The 18,254-nt window shown below is 39.4% G+C and overlaps 2 protein-coding genes across 3 annotated transcripts in view; both read right to left on the bottom strand.

Annotated features, from left to right (window-relative positions):
- The window catches only part of LOC111579966 (kelch domain-containing protein 8B), a 269,839-nt gene that overhangs the window by 131,406 nt on the left and 120,179 nt on the right, over nucleotides 1–18,254 (bottom strand). The gene's annotated exons all lie outside the window — the stretch shown is intronic.
- Nucleotides 5,918–13,595, bottom strand: LOC129349422 (uncharacterized). 2 transcript variants are annotated; one of them, XR_008602423.1, is made up of 2 exons: nucleotides 6,076–13,595; nucleotides 5,918–5,986 (listed from the first exon to the last, which is right to left on the bottom strand). XR_008602423.1 is itself a non-coding variant. In XM_055012605.1 (2 exons), exon 2 carries the CDS (start codon nucleotides 12,701–12,703, stop codon nucleotides 6,560–6,562), a length of 6,144 nt encoding a protein of 2,047 aa, XP_054868580.1. In that variant the 5' UTR covers nucleotides 12,704–13,145; nucleotides 13,235–13,595; the 3' UTR covers nucleotides 5,918–6,559. The 2 variants fall into 2 exon arrangements, 1 of the variants encoding a protein (XP_054868580.1); XM_055012605.1 differs by having other exon boundaries at nucleotides 5,918–13,145; nucleotides 13,235–13,595.

The following is an 18,254-nucleotide window of genomic DNA, read 5'->3' as shown; positions in this document are numbered from 1 at the left end:
ACTTCAGTGAAGATGCATTTACTAAAAGGACTTTAAAGAGGCATATCAGACAGACTAATGAAATCGAAAAGGCAGATACAGACATGCTTCGCAACAGCCTGAGAACAACATATGGGATCAATCGAAGGAGCAAATTAGTTGAATTCCCTGCTTTTGACATTATACAGCAAACTCCACAAGACATTATGCATGTAATTCTGGAGGGTACAGCTCCTTTGGAAATCAAGGGTGTGTTACATCATCTTGTTCAGTCAGGACTGATAGATCTGGACTCTGTGAATTCTGCTATTCTGGGTTTCCCTTATTCCCCTCTGGATGTTAGAGATCGGCCATCTCCAATTTCACTGAGTACACTGATGTCAAGTGATGGTAAATTAAAACAATCATCTGGGCAAATTCTTGTCCTGTTAAGGATATTACCATTTGTTTTGGAGAGTGTAGAAGACAATGCATATGTGCCTCTGATACATGAGCTTATAGAGATTGTGCACATAGTGTTTGCACCTGTTCTGACCATTGCAACTGTTTCTAGACTGAAGTCATTAATTGAAAATCATATGAAGCATTGGAGGGAACTTTTCCCAGAACACAATATTACACCTAAACAGCATTATCTGATACATTTGCCATCACAGATAAGATCACTGGGCCCAATGGTTAGACATATGTGTATGCGGTTTGAATCTAAACATTGCCTCTTTAAGCAATGGGCTTCAAAGCTCAATTTCAAAAATATTTGCAAGTCTTTGGTCAATCAGAACCAATTATATGAAAGTTGCCAAAATGTTGACCCTTCAATACATCCAATCTTTTCAAATGAAAGGGAGATGGGACCTGTGTCTGAGGTTAAAGATCTACAGTATTTACAAGGAAAACTGAGAGACTTCTTAGGATATGATAAAGTAAACCATGCTGTATCAGTCAAATGGCTTGTGATAAATGGCAATAAATACATAATTCAGAAGTCAATGATCCTTGCAAACATAGTGAATGGTAATATGCCAGAATTTGGATTAGTCAGAAACATATATCTTGTTGATTCTCTGCTTTATTGTTTGGAATACCAACCATTTCAAACGATACAGTTTAATAGAAAAGTCATGGCATATCAAGTTGAGGTCCCACACCTTGCAAAGGCTACTGAGTTAGTGGATGCTGAAAAGCTGGTGGATTCTACCTCTTATTACACAATCAGCAGCAAGAGTCAAACCTTTGTACAGGTAAAATACCATCTTGGGGATGTAATAGAATTATACAACAGTGAAAAATAACTCACAGTGCTCCCCAGATATCACATGCTTTTAAAGCTGCCCTGTAATTTGGAAAAACTTATCTGAATGTACATGAACTATTTCTGTTTGAAATTGTTTGAATGTTACATGTTAAATGTTTAAATATGAACTATCAGTTTACAGTACTGTTCCAACTGTACTCATATTTAAGTGCATATTTTCTATTGTTTCATAGATAATAAAACTGTGGATTCCATTTGGCTGTCATCTGTTTTAATTATGTGAAGAGACACAATTGTGTCAAAGTCATGATTTCTTATTTCATGCTTGAAATAAGAAATCATGACTTGGAAAAAGCAGTTTTGTACTTGTGGGTGTTGATGAAACAGCTTTGTAACAGTTAATATTCTAGTTTCAAGCATGTCGTACTCAATATAGGCCATAAAATCTCAATAACAAGCTCTAATATCTTACTGAGAAAATTTAGGACCAAAACACTTAAAACAAGTAAAACACTCTTACATAAAATCTGCTAAGTGAGAAAAATTATCTTATCAGACAAAAAATAAGCAAAAATCACCCTTATCTGAGATATTTAATCTTACTTAGATTTCAGTTTTTGCAGTGCATACATCAGGTCTACTTCAAACATGGTGGGTTTACAGCTGGAGATGTGAAGAAGTGCAGTGCCGAGTTTGAAGCAGATCAGATGAATGTTGTTGGTTTTAGGTGTCCTTTTTGGGGATCCAGGTTGAGCCCCTGGTATACACTACCGTTCAAATGTTTGGGGTCACCCAGACAATTTCATGTTTTCTGAACTGCACAAGGGTTTTCTATGCATCAATGAGCCTTTCAACACCATTAGCTAACACAATGTAGCATTAGAACACAGGAGTGATGGTTGCTGGAAATGTTCCTCTGTACCTCTATGGAGATATTCCATTAAAAATCAGCTGTTTCCAGCTAGAATAGTCATTTACCACATTAACAATGTCTACACTGTATTTATGATTCATTTAATGTTATCTTCATTGAAAAAAAATGTTTTTCTTGCAAAAACAAGGACATTTCTCAGTGCGCCCAAACATTTGAATGGTAGAGTATCTCTGTGCATGTTCTCTAGTCTTATGTGGATTTTGTTCAGTCTTTAAAGCAGCTTTTCCTTCAGTGAGAACATCACTGGAGTTTATCTTCATATCCTGAGCTCTCATAGCCTTAAACAAGCGCTCTAATGATGCTCGGTGCAAATTAAGTGAGCCAGCATTAAATATAGTTACACAAAGTGTGCAGAATACATTGTGCTACGAGGGCGTGTAGGAAAAGCCGAAACTACAGAGGAGGCAACACGAGTATTTACAGCTGCAGTGTGACAGGAAGTGGTGCTTGTGAGTGGACCAGACTGCTGCTGCGAGTGATTTGTTCAATGTGTTGAGACAGCTTTTGCACTTCCACTCGTCTTTTTCAGCGCCGCGGGCACTTTGAGATGTTCAGAAAGAAAGCACGGTTTGTGTGTACTCCAGCTCCATGGAAAGCTCAGCAGCCGAAGGCGAAGCGCCGAGCTGTATGATCGATAACGATAAGACCTGCAGAGACAAGAGGCAGGAGGAGGGGTGGAGGGGAAGGTGATGCTTCTCCATCCATGTGTCTTTATGCACTTCATCAATTAGCGCCTTAAGAGTTCAAACACTGAATCTGGAAGTAGCTCAATGAACTTTTCATCTGAGGTGGAACAGTTGATAAAATGGAAACAGAAGTGGTGAATAAAAGATGATGCACATGAAGATTGTGACTTCTGCTCCACTAGAGACAGAATAAAACAACAGCTACTGTTTATCTCAGGGGGCTGCACAGTGGAGTGGTGGTTAGCACTGTCGCCTCGCAGCTAGAAGATCCCAGGTTTGCTGGGCCTGGGATCTTTCTGTATGGAGTTGGTGGGTTTTCTCCGGGTTCTCCTGCTTCCTCCCACAGTCTGAAAAGATGCTGAGGTTAATTGGTGACTAAATTGTCTGTACTGTTTCAGAGAATGCTAAGCTGGAGGACGTGTTTGGAAACTTGAGGGAGGGACTGTGGAACAATGGACATGTCTATCCATGTGAAATGCAAAGTGTACAGAGCGACAGTACTGGCTACTCTATTGTACAGTGCTGAAACTTGGACTGTCTACAGAGTGCAGATAAAGAAACTCCACGCATACATGATGAGACACCTTCGAGCCATAATGAACATCTCATGGAGAGCAAAGATAACCAACATAGAAGTGTTGAAACGAGCTGGTCTACCATCAGCGGAGGACATGCTAAAACAGATGAACCTGAAATGTTGACAGGATGGACCATCAGCGTGTCCCTTGGCAGTTATGCAAGGGCCAACGCAATCAGGCTAGACTAAGGCTTAGCTTTAAAAAAAAACAGTGAAAAATAACTTGAAGAAGCTGGGTATAGATGGGAGTTCCTGGCAGAAGAAGGCTAAGGACAGACTGCTCTGAGAAACTGTCCTTAGGTGTGAATTTGAGTGTGATTGTTTGTCTGTATATGTAGCCCTGTGATAGACTGGTGACCTGTTCAGGGTGTGTCCCAGCCTTCACCCTAAGCCAGCTGGAAAGGACCCCAGCCCCCCAATGAGGATTAAGTGGTGTATAGATAATGGATAGATGGATGGATGTACATGTGGTGCTGCTTTGATAGAATAATACAACTCAGCTATATGATTGTGCAAATTTGGTTAAAAAAAAATCCATGTTTTCTCCAATTCCGAAATTCCACCAAATACAAAATCTTTATTTTTCACCCTAAGAAAGTTTGTTAGATGTGTTGCACTGACTTGCATGTTTTAACTCACCTTCTGCTACAAAAAAAATACATAAACAAATAATTATAATTAAAAAAAAACAACAGTTGGACAAGACACCAGTTGATGATCTTTCAAAAAACTTATGTCCCATTTGGGTCCAAGCTAACACGCTCGCTAACTGACACAAAGCACCACAAACCCATATTAGCAATGACATTTTTACAAATCTTAATAAATCCATTCACATTACCTATTTTAATGGTGTTCCACCTACTGAACCCTCAAAACACCAAAGCCCACTGGTGGGTTTGAAAGTCATTTTGTTTTTGAAAAGAAGGAAAAAATTATACCATTTATCAGAGCCTGAGAGGAGCGACTAAGTCGTAGTTAACCCCTTGATGCCTGAATTTATTTACAATTAAATAAAAAAAAACTTTTGTGTATTTTTGCTTTCCAGCTGATGCTAAAATTAGTGGAGATTGATAATTGTCTATTACACATTGAACATAAATATATAAAATAATAACAGATATATAATAATTAGGTCCCACTCCGACCGGTCCTACCAGAAACCAGTGCTTGCAAAAGTTTCCGAGGTACATATTTAATATGCACAAACCAGCATTGGGGGAATGGATACACTATCTCTGCTGCAGTCTGAATGAAAGTAGTATGATGGGAATTTGCGACAACAGACGCCAAGGGGTTAAAGCTACAGACACTGAAATAGCTCATTTAGAACAGGAATAAAACCAGAAGTTATACAGTCATGATAAAATGCACCATCTTTGTAGTGTTTTGAGCTGACGACACATTCTGAAGACATGCAAGACTTAATTTGTTTTTTAAAAAAAGGGGGGAAATATGGGACATTTAATGGCAACTGATTGGAGAATTAGACTTGCATGATGAGAGTGGATGAAAATATATGTTTTACTTAGTAGATTTTTGGGATTTGGTTGAAAACCCAACATATTGGTGCTCCTGGGATGACCAGATTACTCTGGGGACTGGGACATTTAAAGGCCAGTGGGTTGTTAAGAAATGAATGCCAGATGACTGAAAACCATAAAACTCTGAGTCTCAAGGATGGTGCAACATGGGAGCACCACTCCTTTTAAAGGTGCTGCGAAAGAAATTCAGTTTTGTTTCTGTAAATTCATTAAAACATGTTTTCCCCTAAAAGTCAGCAAGATGTTGATCAGTTTGGTGTTAAAATATTATTTGTCATAAATGGGTTGCTTGACTTTTTGGGAGAAAAAGTTAAGTTGTCTGAGAATATTTATTATTTAATTATATATATATTTATACATATCCAGGGCATGTGTTACGTAGGTATTTTTAGACTTTACATAAAATTCTGTGTGATATAGATAGATTATAAACTGTGCAATATTTCCATTTATGTAAGAATCTGTCCAATACCACTGACACATGCAAGAATGTTATTTCTATTCATGTATATCTTGATTTATTTTGGACATTTTTCATTCTGTACTTAATGTCCTTAATGTTTTCATCATGTTTGCTGTCATAACACTCTAAACTTCCCCACTGTGGGATTAATAAATACTCATCTCATCTTATCTTTATAATAGCAGCACCATTTTCACATCTGTCTAAAAACATAAAGCTACAGACAGGAACCGATTAGCTTAGCATTGAAACTGGAATTGGGAGGAAACAGCTAAAAAAATCCTCCATGTAGCACCTCTAAAGTTCACAAATTAATATGTTCTACCTTCTTTAGTCAAGACACAACCTAAAATTTAGCATGAACTGCCATTATTCCACTTTTTTTCCAGAGCTAACAGGTCAAATCACTGCAACTGAACACTTTGCTGCTGCAACCATCAGCGTTATGCCGGCTTGCTCATAAATCGAAGACACAAGGGTTCTTTTCTTTTACTGATGTTTTACTGTGACTTTCTTGAGGCTTTAACATCACAGAGTACACCGTAGAACTGGTGGGGAAAAGTGATGTACATACAATTAGCTTTGCTTCTTTAATACATTGACACAAACATAAACACAAATAATAAAATAAACATACCACTTTGGCCTGCTAAGTGAGCAAACGGTGTGAACTTGGGAAGTTGCTTATTTCTTTTCTTTTATACTTTTATTTAACACTCGGTCGGGAGCCTTGTCTGCCGTGTCGGCTGCTTCTCTTTAGCTTAGCAACAAAACAGGAAGTAACCTGGCCGTGCCCTCTCACATGACTTAGCATTTACAATTTTTATATTAGTTTAAACCCAATTATTATCACTAGTATGCATTACCTTGGCCTAATAAGCACTTTACAATATTAGGAAAATAAAAACAATATTTATACAAATTAACTGCGCACCAAGCAAATTACTTTTAGCATTACCAATGCGACAGCTCCGCCTAGTGGTAAAACGATGAAGTTAACTTTACTTCAGCAGCTGTTACACTCCCACCATCACACTACTTCTACTGTATGTGTGATCCTAAATAGAAGTTAACACAACATGAACTTACGAACTTTAGCAAATAAACACACTTATAAGTCCTTACTCTGCTTCTAGCAAAAGTATAGTCTTATGTATTGGCCTTTCTAAAACAGTCTTAGTTGAACGTGCTCCTTTATTGTCCCGAGTAGTGTCACTGATGAGAAGCTTGACCTTTCTGACTCTGTCGTCAGCTCCTGGTGTGACTTCTACGACCTTGGCGAGTTTCCACTGGTTTCTTGGAACACAATCTTCTTGTAGAAGAACAATGTCATTGACTTTTGTGTTTCTTCTGTTCTTATTCCACTTACTTCTCTGTTGCAGGTTTAACAGATATTCCTTTCTCCATCTAGTCCAAAATATGTTCGCCAAATACTGCACTCTTTTCCATCTTTTCTGCAGGTAGAGATCTTCTTTGACGAATTCTCCGGGCGGTGGTGATATCACTGTTGATTTCATTGTCAAAATATGATTTGGTGTGAGTGGCTCTGGTCCGACTGGATCGTTGATGCACTCGACTGATAGTGGACGGCTATTCACTATCGCCATAGCTTCATACATGAATGTTCGCAACGATGAAGTGTCTAATCTTGAAGCTGACTGGTCGAGAATGGATCTGAGAACATTTCGTATTGTTCGAATCTGTCTCTCCCAGACTCCTCCCATGTGACTTGAAGCAGGTGGGTTGAATATGAAACTGATTCCCAGTTCTTTGACCTTTTCTTTGGTTTCTTGTGTTAGAAGCTCATTTCTTGCACCAATAAAATTAGTGCCTTGATCACAATTCAACTGGCTGACCTTTCCACGAATTGCAATGAAGCATCGAAGAGCATTAAGAAAACAGTCTGTGCTAAGATCATCCAAGACTTCTATATGGATAGCTCTCGAACACATACATGTAAATAAGAGTCCATATCTCTTCACTTCTTTCCTCCCTTCCTTCACACAAAATGGTCCGAAGCAGTCCATACCACTGTATGTGAATGGAGGGGTAGCTTCTAGTCTTTCAGATGGCAGGTCGCCCATCCTTTGTTCTTGGTTGTATTTCCTGTATTTTCTGCATTTGACACATTTGTATATGAATGATGACACTTCTGTACTGCAACCAATTATCCAAATACCATTGGCACGTATCTCATTGATGGTCATTCCTCGACCCTGATGATGTATCTTCTCATGATAGTGTTTGATGAGCAGACGTGACAGATGATGCTCCTTTGGCAGGATAGCTGGATGTTTGATGTTGGGATGGAGTGACGCTTTTGTTAGTCTTCCTCCCACCCTGACGATATCTTGCTTGTCAAGGAATGGACTTAGCTGGTGCAGTTTAGAGTGGCATGATTTGACTTCTTTCTTATCTTTGAGTGACTTGATTTCTTTACTGAATGCTTCTTGTTGGACTGTGCGTATGATGAACTCCTCCGCTTCTTGTCTTTCTTCCAGTGTAGTACTTTCATTGGACATTTCTTTAGAGTTCTTTACATACTTTACACGTCTTCTTAATCTTGCAATTGCTTTCACAGCTCTTGTCCAATCAGAGAACTTTTCGAGTCTTTCTGAGATGGATTTCTGCTCTTTTGCTTGGACTGTGAAAACTTGCGTGACCTTGAGCTCTGGATCTTCAATGCTAATCTCTTTCACTTTGATATCTTCTTTTGGAATGTCTTTTTCCCACAGAAAACTTGGTCCTGTGAACCAGTTGGACTCCACTAGTTCCTTTGTCATGACTCCACGCGATGCATGATCAGCGGGATTTTGTTCAGAGGCAACATATTGCCATTGACTTGGTTCGGTACTTGATCTGATGCGCTGTATTCTGTTAGCAACGAATACGTGAAATCGTCTGGCGTCATTGTTGATGTAACCAAGGACAACTTTGGAATCAGTCCAGTAGTATTGCTGAATGTCTTGGATCTCTAACTCTGTTTTGAGAAAGCTAGCAGTCCTTGCAGCTACTACCGCCGCTGAAAGCTCCAATCTTGGAATCGTTGTCACTTTAGTAGGAGCAACTCTTGCTTTCCCCATTACAAGGGCGCAATGTACTTCTCCAGACTTTGTCACAGTTCTTAGGTACGAGCACACGCCGTAACCAGATACACTTGCATCAGAAAAGCTGTGTAGCTCATACTGTTGTACTTGGTCGAATGTTGATGGGACATAACAACGTGGTATCTTGATAGTGGACAGGTTCTGGAGGTCTCTGAGCCAAGCTTCCCATTGAGGCTTGAGATCTTCTGGAAGTGGCTCGTCCCAGTCCAGTTTATCCTGACACATTCTTTGGAGGATTCTTTTGCCAACGAGAATGAAAGGGGCAACGAATCCAAGTGGATCAAATATTGAGGCCACTGTGGAGAGCACTCCTCTTCTAGTGAAGGGGTTGTTCTTTATGACAACTCTGAAGCGAAATGTGTCTGATGTTACACACCACTGGACCCCTAAGGCCCTTTCCATCTTCGGCTCTCCTAGTGCAAGATCCAGGTCAGTAGCACCTGCTGCACATTCTTCCTTTGGAATAGTATCAAGTACTTCTTTACTGTTGCTAATGAACTTGTGCAGGTGCAGCTTTCCTGTATCACAAAGTTCTCTTGCTTCTTTTACAAGCTGTATAGCTTCTTGTTCTGAGTCGACACTTGCCAAACCATCGTCCACGTAGAAGTTGCGCTGTATGAACTTCACTACGACTTGGCTGAACTTGGTTTCACCTTTGGCGGCTAGATGTTTCAATCCAAAGTTTGCACATCCAGGCGAGGACGCTGCGCCAAACAGGTGGACTCTCATGCGATACACTGATGGTGGCCTTTGCATGTTACCATCCTCCCACCATAGGAATCTGAGGTAATCTTGATCTTGTGAGGCAACATGAAATTGGTGGAACATGCGCTCGACGTCGCACATGATTGCTACTTGTCCTTTCCTGAAGCGACACAGAACTCCTACGAGTGTGTTTGTGAGATCTGGTCCTGACAGGAGATGCTCGTTCAATGATGTATTCTGAAACCTTGCCGAGCAATCGAAGACAACGCGTATCTTATTTGGCTTCTGCGGATGGTAAATGCCATGATGAGGAATATACCATGCTGGTTGATTACTTAGCTCAGCCTCTGGCACTTTCTCAGCATTGCTTCTCTGTATGATGTCTTGCATAAATGCTACATAGTCTTTGAAGTAGCGCTCATCCTTCCTGAGACGTCTTTCCAAACACTTTAGCCTGTGTTCTGCACAAAGTCTGTTATTTGGTAATTCAGGTCTTTCCTCTTTGAATGGTAGTGGCATTTCAAAGTGGCCATCTTGTTTGTGTTTGATGCCTTCTTTTACTTTGGCCAGAAACAGTAAATCTTCTTGTGACATAGAGTCTTCTTCAATAGTCTTTTCAACAAAGTCCATTTCCAGCACTTTGACTATCTCTGCCGGAGTGATTTCTTTTACTTCGTTTCGACTCACAAAGTGGACTTCAGTTTTGAGGTTATGACTTGTTTCAAGAACTGGTGAGACTTGTTTTACAATGACACGGTGACTTACTCCTATTTCATCTTCATAATCTTCTCCAGTGTCAGTGTAGCCGATGATGCTCCAACCAAGCAGGGATTTCTGTGCAAATGGCTGGTTTCTCTCACCACTGACCACCTCTAGTGGGAGTAAAGCTTGAGGACAATTATATCCAATCAGTAATCCGACTTCACAGTCAAGCTTGGGTGCCATCTCCTTTGATAGATGTTTCAAATGGGACCAATTCTCTGCCGTTTGACTTGTGGGAATATGAGACCTGTTGGCAGGAATGTAGTCTCTAGTATAGGTTGTTGGTAACTTGATTCTCATTTCAGAGTTCATGCCTCTTACTTGTAGGTCCTTTAACTTGTAACTTGACACAATCTTTGTTTTAGATGTCATTGTGGAAATCTTGAGTTTGACTGGCTCAGACTTTGTCCGTAATGTCTCAGCTGTGTCTTTCAGGATGAAAGTGGTGTCGCTTTGAGTGTCGAGCAGGGCATATACAAGCTTCTCTTTATTTGGTTCATCAACAGTTGACACATAAACTGGAATAACTGAGGAAGTACAACCCTTTGACCTTTGTTGCACAACTCTGTTCGATGTAACTTGTGTGGATTCTTGTTCTTGTGTTTCTGACACCTTTTCTGTAGTCATATTTGTCTTTGGTCTTTCTTGATTATCCTTTACTTGTTGTTCTTTATCTCTTTTTTCTCTTTCTTGATGTAGACAAGTTGGATGAGGTTTTTGACATTTGTCACATACACTTCTGGATGTACAGTTCTTTGAGTTGTGACCTGGCCTTAGGCAACCAAAGCATAGTTTTTCTGACTGCACAAACTTTACTCTTTCTTCAACTGACTTTTCCAGTAGCTTTCGACATTTGTGAATTGTGTGTCCTAGTTTCTTACAAAAGAGACATGTAATGTTTGTCTTTTCGTTTGAGCTTGTGCTGAGTGTTTTAGCATTCAGCATGTTGTTTCGTCTTGGCTTGTCCTTGAAAGAATGCTTGTTATCCGGTTCAGTTGGCTTTATTGCGTGCAGTGATGTGATTGGATTGCATGCAATTCTGGCTTCTTTATTCAAGAACTTGACAAAATGAGAGAAATCAGGAAACATTTTTTGTTCATCTTGGAATTCAGTCACTTTTCTGTTCCAACGTGCGCTTAGCCAATCAGGTAGCTTTGCTGCTATTCTCTGATTTTCGACACAGTCGTTCAACACTTGTAAACTTTGAATGTAGAGCATGGCTGATTCAACACTGCTTAGAAAGTCTGCGAACTCACGTAGATCTTTGCTGTCTTTGGTGTTGATTTTAGGCCACGACTGAATCTTGTCACGATATGACTTTCCTATAACAAAAGGATCTCCAAATCTTTCATTGAGTATTTCCCAGGCTGCAGAATATGCAGTGTCTGTTCCAACTAAAAAGTTTCCTTCAATAGCCTTCTTAGCTGAACCTCCAACATACTTTCTTAAGTAGAAGAGCTTTTCTTGTATTGGTAGGTTTTTGCGATCAACTAATGTTTGAAATGACAATTTCCAATCGTTATATTGAAGTGGATCACCTGTGAAGATTGCAGGCTCCGGGATTGGGATTCTGTTTGCAGTGATTGCTTCAGCTAGAGTCTTTACAAGATCAATGGAGGCTGCTTCATTTGCAGTGGAGATAGTTGTTTGAGACACTTGGAGAGGTGCAGTAGGTTGAGTTGTGGCACATTTGGCTTGTGAAGGGATGAATGGTTTTGAGTGTACATTTAGAGTGTTTGTTTGTGGGAGAGAACTGCTTTGTGTTTCCTTAGGTTGGATAACAAGAGGTCTTTCTTCATCCTCACTGCTTAAACCTTCAGCATACACCTTTAATCTTGCTTGTGCTGCATTATGCTTTTGTAGCTCTTTTAATAGTTCCACTTCCTTTCTCTTTTCTTCTAACTTTGTCTTTATTGTGGTGCTCTCTGTTAGAAATTGAGCTCTTTTCTTTGCATCCTCAACTTCAAGCTCTCTTATTTCTTCCTCACATTGATGCTGTGTTTTCATTATTTTAATGACTTCTTCAGTAGCTGCTACTTCAGCTGCAGCTTCTTGTTTTTGTCGCAGTGTTATAGAGGAGTGTTGAGACCTCTTTGACACAGACTTTGACTTGTAGGTAATCCTAGAAGAAGCACTGGACGTACTACTTTCAAACACTGACTCTGAGTCAGGCCAGAGAATGCTATTTGGATCACCATTTTCTTCCAAAAGACACTTAGCCTTTGCTCTAGCCGTTTCACTGATAGCCCAGCACACATCACATTTTCTTCTTATTTCAATATCAGGACTTTCTATCTTTCTGATAGCATCATAGATGGCACAGACATCACTCATCATAGTGTTAATCACACTCACAGTTTCAGGTATTAAATCAAAGTCTTTATGTTTCAACATTCCTTTAAAACCGTTTATTTGGTATTTCCACTTCTTATAAAGACGCTCAAAATCATTTATTAAATCACTTAGCTTTTCTTGTTGCAAGGATTTCCCTTTTTCAGTGAGTGTGCGTACACGCTGACTTCTGCGTACATTTTCTGTCTGTGTGCTTTCAACTGAGGATGAGGGCTGTGGCGTTTCTTCTTCATTTGTCTGCTCTTCTGTATTTTGTTTCTCATTTTCATCATTTTGTACATCATTATTTGCACTGCTTTCCTCAGTGGTCTGAGTTATAACTTTATCTTCATCTGCCATTTTGCGTTATTTTAGTGCTTGTTTTGTTCATTGACTTGCTTTAATCTCTTTATCCTTGTGATAAGATTTATTCCTTTGCAGAGAAATGCCACGTGTGGGTATTGGATGCAATTGAATCTTTAATAACAGCTCACAAATACTTGTGCTCCTTCCAAGACACTGACTTTTGTGCTTGCCTTTAAGCCTTTTACTTGTTAGCTTGCTTCTTTACTTGTTCAATGCATTTGTCCAAGCACGTGATACTTTCCTTGCATGTGGTGTTGCATTTCTTGCTAGCAGCTTCGGTCCCGACCACCTCGTGTTGTCCTTCGCCTTCTCCGGGGCAGTAAGTGTTCTACTATGCCGGCTTGCTCATAAATCGAAGACACAAGGGTTCTTTTCTTTTACTGATGTTTTACTGTGACTTTCTTGAGGCTTTAACATCACAGAGTACACCGTAGAACTGGTGGGGAAAAGTGATGTACATACAATTAGCTTTGCTTCTTTAATACATTGACACAAACATAAACACAAATAATAAAATAAACATACCACTTTGGCCTGCTAAGTGAGCAAACGGTGTGAACTTGGGAAGTTGCTTATTTCTTTTCTTTTATACTTTTATTTAACACTCGGTCGGGAGCCTTGTCTGCCGTGTCGGCTGCTTCTCTTTAGCTTAGCAACAAAACAGGAAGTAACCTGGCCGTGCCCTCTCACATGACTTAGCATTTACAATTTTTATATTAGTTTAAACCCAATTATTATCACTAGTATGCATTACCTTGGCCTAATAAGCACTTTACAATATTAGGAAAATAAAAACAATATTTATACAAATTAACTGCGCACCAAGCAAATTACTTTTAGCATTACCAATGCGACAGCTCCGCCTAGTGATAAAACGATGAAGTTAACTTTACTTCAGCAGCTGTTACAAGCGTTAATTATGACTGATGTTCAGCGATCTGGCAGCATTTTCTGCAGCTTTTAATGAGTTTTTATTGAGGATGCTGTATAACGCAGCTGAACATTTATTCTTGAAGATATTTAAGAAAGCTGATCATCCAAGTATTTTCCCATCCCTCTCTCTGTCCTTGACTTCCTATCGTCCCTCCATTACCCAGCGTCCTTCACTTCCATTCCCTGTCAATCACTCCCTGCACCTCACAGGTTTTCTTTTCTTCTTCCTTCTTCTTGATCCTCGCTGTCAGAGAGGCTGACAAAGTCCCAACTTACCTCCCAAAGGACGCCGGCTATGCAATCACACGCCACTCCCACACAAACTGGCTTCATTTGGCTGCAGTGCTTCTGCAGGATTCTGCTCAACACAAGCTGGAAAACTTTGTTTACTCTGAATTAAAGACTTTCTGGGAACAGCTAATGCCCTGAACCACCTTGTACGATAAATATTCAGCTTCGTTATTAGTTCTCATATTGAGGACAGCGGAGGAGAATTACTGACCTGACAGAAGAAAAAGGAACCATCTTCTATCGTTTCCACATGAAGCTGCTGATACTATGAGTGTTTCTGTGCATGTTTGTGGTGCACGTGCTCCGTATTGTGTTATATCTGTGAACTGTGTGGGCGGTTTCATTCCCAGATTCTCCCTTTTTCCCACGTTTCTGCTACTATCGATATGAGCTTCTGGGTTAGACTGCTAACGATTTGCACTAGAGCAGAAATCATCACAACAAACACTGTTTCCTGTGTTTGTGTGAATGCATGTCAGTGTTTTTGTGTTTTCACCAAGCAGCTGGCCGACCCTCATCTCCTTCCTCGCCTGGAGTGAAGGTTGGCGGGGCGCTCTGCAGCTGCTTTTCAGTTTCTTCCTTTTTTCAGGAGAATTTACAATTCAGATGAGCGTAGAGGAGGGAGGTAATGCAGCACCTGGTACCTGGCAAGCTGCTGATGAATGTATCAAACGCTGTGCACTTCAGCACGAAGAAGGAAGCAAAATCTGATGGATTGATTTTAGAAATGGAGTGGAGGAAAGACGGCAGGTTCAGGAGGTCAAAGCAGGAAGTTTAGTACATTTGACTGGAGATGGGGTTACTGATAACATACACTTCTGTTCCAAAGTTTGGGGTCATCCAGACAATTTCATATTTTCCATGAAAACTCCCACTTTTATCCATGTGCTAACATAACTGCACAAGGGTTTTCTAATCATCAATGAGCCTTTCAACACCATTAGCTAACACAATGTAGCATTAGAACACAGGAGTGATGGTTGCTGGAAATGTTCCTCTGTACCCCTATGGAGATATTCCATTAAAAATCAGCTGTTTCCAGCTACAATAGTCATTTACCACATTAACAATGTCTAGACTGGATTTATCATCCATTTAATGCTACCTTCACTGAAAAAAACTGCTTTTCTTTCAAAAACAAGGACATTTCTAAGTGACCTCTTAACTTCTAAGGGGAATTTAAGACTGTTTTCCTGAACTTTACCACACAACAGACATCATTAAGGCTTTATAGTTTGTTCCCTCTGAGTCATCCCTCTAGATCCTGTCTCCTTGATGAAAGGCCCAGTAATGATTTTTACAAACAGTTTAGGGTAACCACAGGGTAAGAAGCTATTCTAAGAGTTAGTCACCTGTTATTAGAGAAGTCTTTTCTGTGTGTGGACAGGTCAATGTCAAGGACTCTTCGATATACCGGTATTTAGTGTTAAAGGTATTTGGGGTGTGTCTGGAAGAAGCACCTGAACGACACTTTTTTGCAACACAAAATGTTCTTCTAAGCATTATTTCTAATGGTGATGTTGTGGTGAAGACATGGAAGCTGTATGAACGCCATCATGGCCAATGAAGCTCTAAATCCTGATTTCAAGGGAATAAAAATTATGCTCATAAATAAAAGAATTTTTAGGTTGTTGTAGTTATATTTCGTAGTGTGAGAAGTTTTTTTTTTCTCTGTTGTGACCAGTAGGAATAAGTGTCTTTCAGCACCACAGCATGTATGAAACACAGTTTTAAACAAACTAAATCCCATCACTGCAGCCCACTGGGCGTTAAAACGTTGTCAGTATTTGTCAGCAAAAAAACGTCTGACTTTACATTTACAAATCTGATTTAACTGTCGGAGCAGTTGGAGTTGGTAAGATTTGTTTGATGAAAGTGTTGCAAGGCTCAGATGAAGGATTTACTTGAGGGGTCGAGCAGGAAAAAGCAAGAGAAGAAGGCTGTCAAACTGTCAGCTCGGTCAAAATTCTGTTTCACTCTAATGTGAGGAAGGAATAAAATGAGATAAAGACCGTTAGTGTGCAATGATACAATGTCAGGGATAAACACCCTAAGAAACTAGAAAAGCACTCAGAGAGCACAATACTCCACCAAGGCTGCTCATTCCCCCATATGGTATTGTCAGAATTTTTTTTTTTTTTTTTTTTTTTTTTTTAGAAATGCAGCATTTATTTATTAGTTAATGATGATCAGAAATCACAGCAACATAGAATGTGTCCATTTAATATAGATGTACTCACAAACAAAATGACCTTGCGTTGAGCATGTGTTATGCATGTGTACGTTATGTATGTACAACTCATCACTGAGTGGTCAGAGGAGGTCGCAGTCATATAATCACATTAGGACCAATGTGATTTTTATAGAATGTCTATGCACCTTAGGTAGTTTGATACAACTGTTTCCCTACTACCTGTCAAAGTCACTTTAAATCACTTTAAATCACTGTCTTGAAATATGTAAATATTGTTTATTGACTTTTAATTACATTTAGTGTTCTATAGATTTTAAAACTAGAAGTGCTTTTAATTTTATTGTACAGCAAGTTGTTGTCAGAGTTTGTACTAACCTTTAATGTTACTAACCTGCCTGTCCTGCCTAAGCTGCTGAATACTTGAATCTCTCGGGATTAATAAAGTATCTATCTATCTATCTATCTATCTATCTATCTATCTATCTATCTATCTATCTATCTATCTATCTATCTATCTATCTATCTATCTATCTATCTATCTATCTATCTATCTATCTATCTATCTATCTATCCATCTGCACAGATACTGCATCGTGTGACCTAAATATGTAGCGGGTGGCAGCAATTGATGGGACTCAGAAACACCCCCACAATTTAATCAATTGTTCCTTGCATCATTTCTGACAGATAAGTCTGTAGCGTTGGATTTGTAGTAGGATCACAATCATGTGATCATCAGCAGACAGCTGACGTAGTGTTCACTTGTTGTCATGGTTACAGTGATGCCGTGCCGCTATCTCTCAATGATACAGAAATCTTTAACAAATCCATGGATCCAGACTATAAGCTGCATCACTGCCAAAATCTAATCACTTGGTTCTTGTCATTTCTGACCTTCCCTGAAAATTTCATCCAAATCCGTTAGTCTGTTCTTGAGTAATATTGCTAACGGACAGACAGACAGACAAACTAACGCTGATCATCACATTACTCATTAAGGAGGTTGTTAACCAGCTTCTTGCTAGCTGTCTGGCTATAAGATGGATGCTGGTGAGCTTTTAGTGCCAGAAACTCGTGTGGAATCTTTTCAACTTTAATGTTTGCTCAGCTTCTTCTTCTCTACATTTATTCTCCTCTCATGTATGATTTGTTTGTGTGCTGGCTGCCTGACGTTTGCTTTATTTAGCCGGTTGTGTCGGTTAATCTGGTGAGTCCAGGCGCTGCACAAACACGCTGGCTGCACTGAATGAGGAAGGTGCAGCAGGAAATGCAAATCTACATATCTGAGTGCAGCAGCCAGCTTCAGAGCAGATAGACGTCATAAATAATAACATGCAGCAGTTTGTTCTATTCAGGTTGGTACAATAATGAGTCTGGTTTTGTTTTGTTGTTTTTTTCCTGCATAAATTCTGCTGTGAATTGTGCAGAGAGTGTAAAGCAATGCTTGGATAGCAAGTTAGCATGTAGCATCCCCCCTCTGAACCCTGCAGTGATTTAAAGGTTAACATGCTTTGAGTGTTTAAATGTCAGGAGTAAAATCAGCTCCACTTCATGACTCATGATTAAAATCCTCATCACAACTGTTTACTGCAATATAAAGTCCTGAACCAACATCTTCTGTGCAGCATGACGCAGTTATGATGCCAGAAATCATAGAAAATATCACTTTCTTTGGCTGTTTATTTACCAGAGTCACAGAGTCCACAGGTGTTACTAATACTGGCTCTGCATGCTGCGGATATTTTACTATTTACATCTTTTATTTGTTTTCACACTTGTTTCCTCTGTGTTCTGTTGTGTGTAAAAAAAAAAAAGGTTCAGCAGAAAACTCTTTTTTCAATTTCATAATTTTAGGCTTGTTTTTGGTTGAGTTTTCTGACAGAATGGTGCATCGTGGATCATGGGAAAGTTTCTGTTTTTACATTTTCTGCCTTTAATAAATGGTGACATTTTGGGGGATTAAAAAAAAGACGGCATTTCTTGCAAATCTGCCAGTGGGTTATTGATTCTGAAGGACAATAATAATACTTATAATACTTATAATAATGCTAATTAAAATAATACTTATGTATTTATTATTACTACCAAAGAACTCAACAGTAAGGTGTTATGAATGTTGATATGAGG

This window comes from Amphiprion ocellaris, chromosome 8 (assembly GCF_022539595.1).
Source record: "Amphiprion ocellaris isolate individual 3 ecotype Okinawa chromosome 8, ASM2253959v1, whole genome shotgun sequence".
NCBI lineage: Eukaryota > Metazoa > Chordata > Actinopteri > Pomacentridae > Amphiprion > Amphiprion ocellaris.
The sequence above is the reverse complement of the archived record's forward strand: the minus strand, read 5'-3'. Positions and strand labels throughout refer to the sequence as shown.

Bases quoted from the DNA above. Each gene is read 5' to 3' on its own strand.
- LOC129349422 (XM_055012605.1), bottom strand. From the start codon at position 12,703: ATGGCAGATGAAGATAAAGTTATAACTCAGACCACTGAGGAAAGCAGT.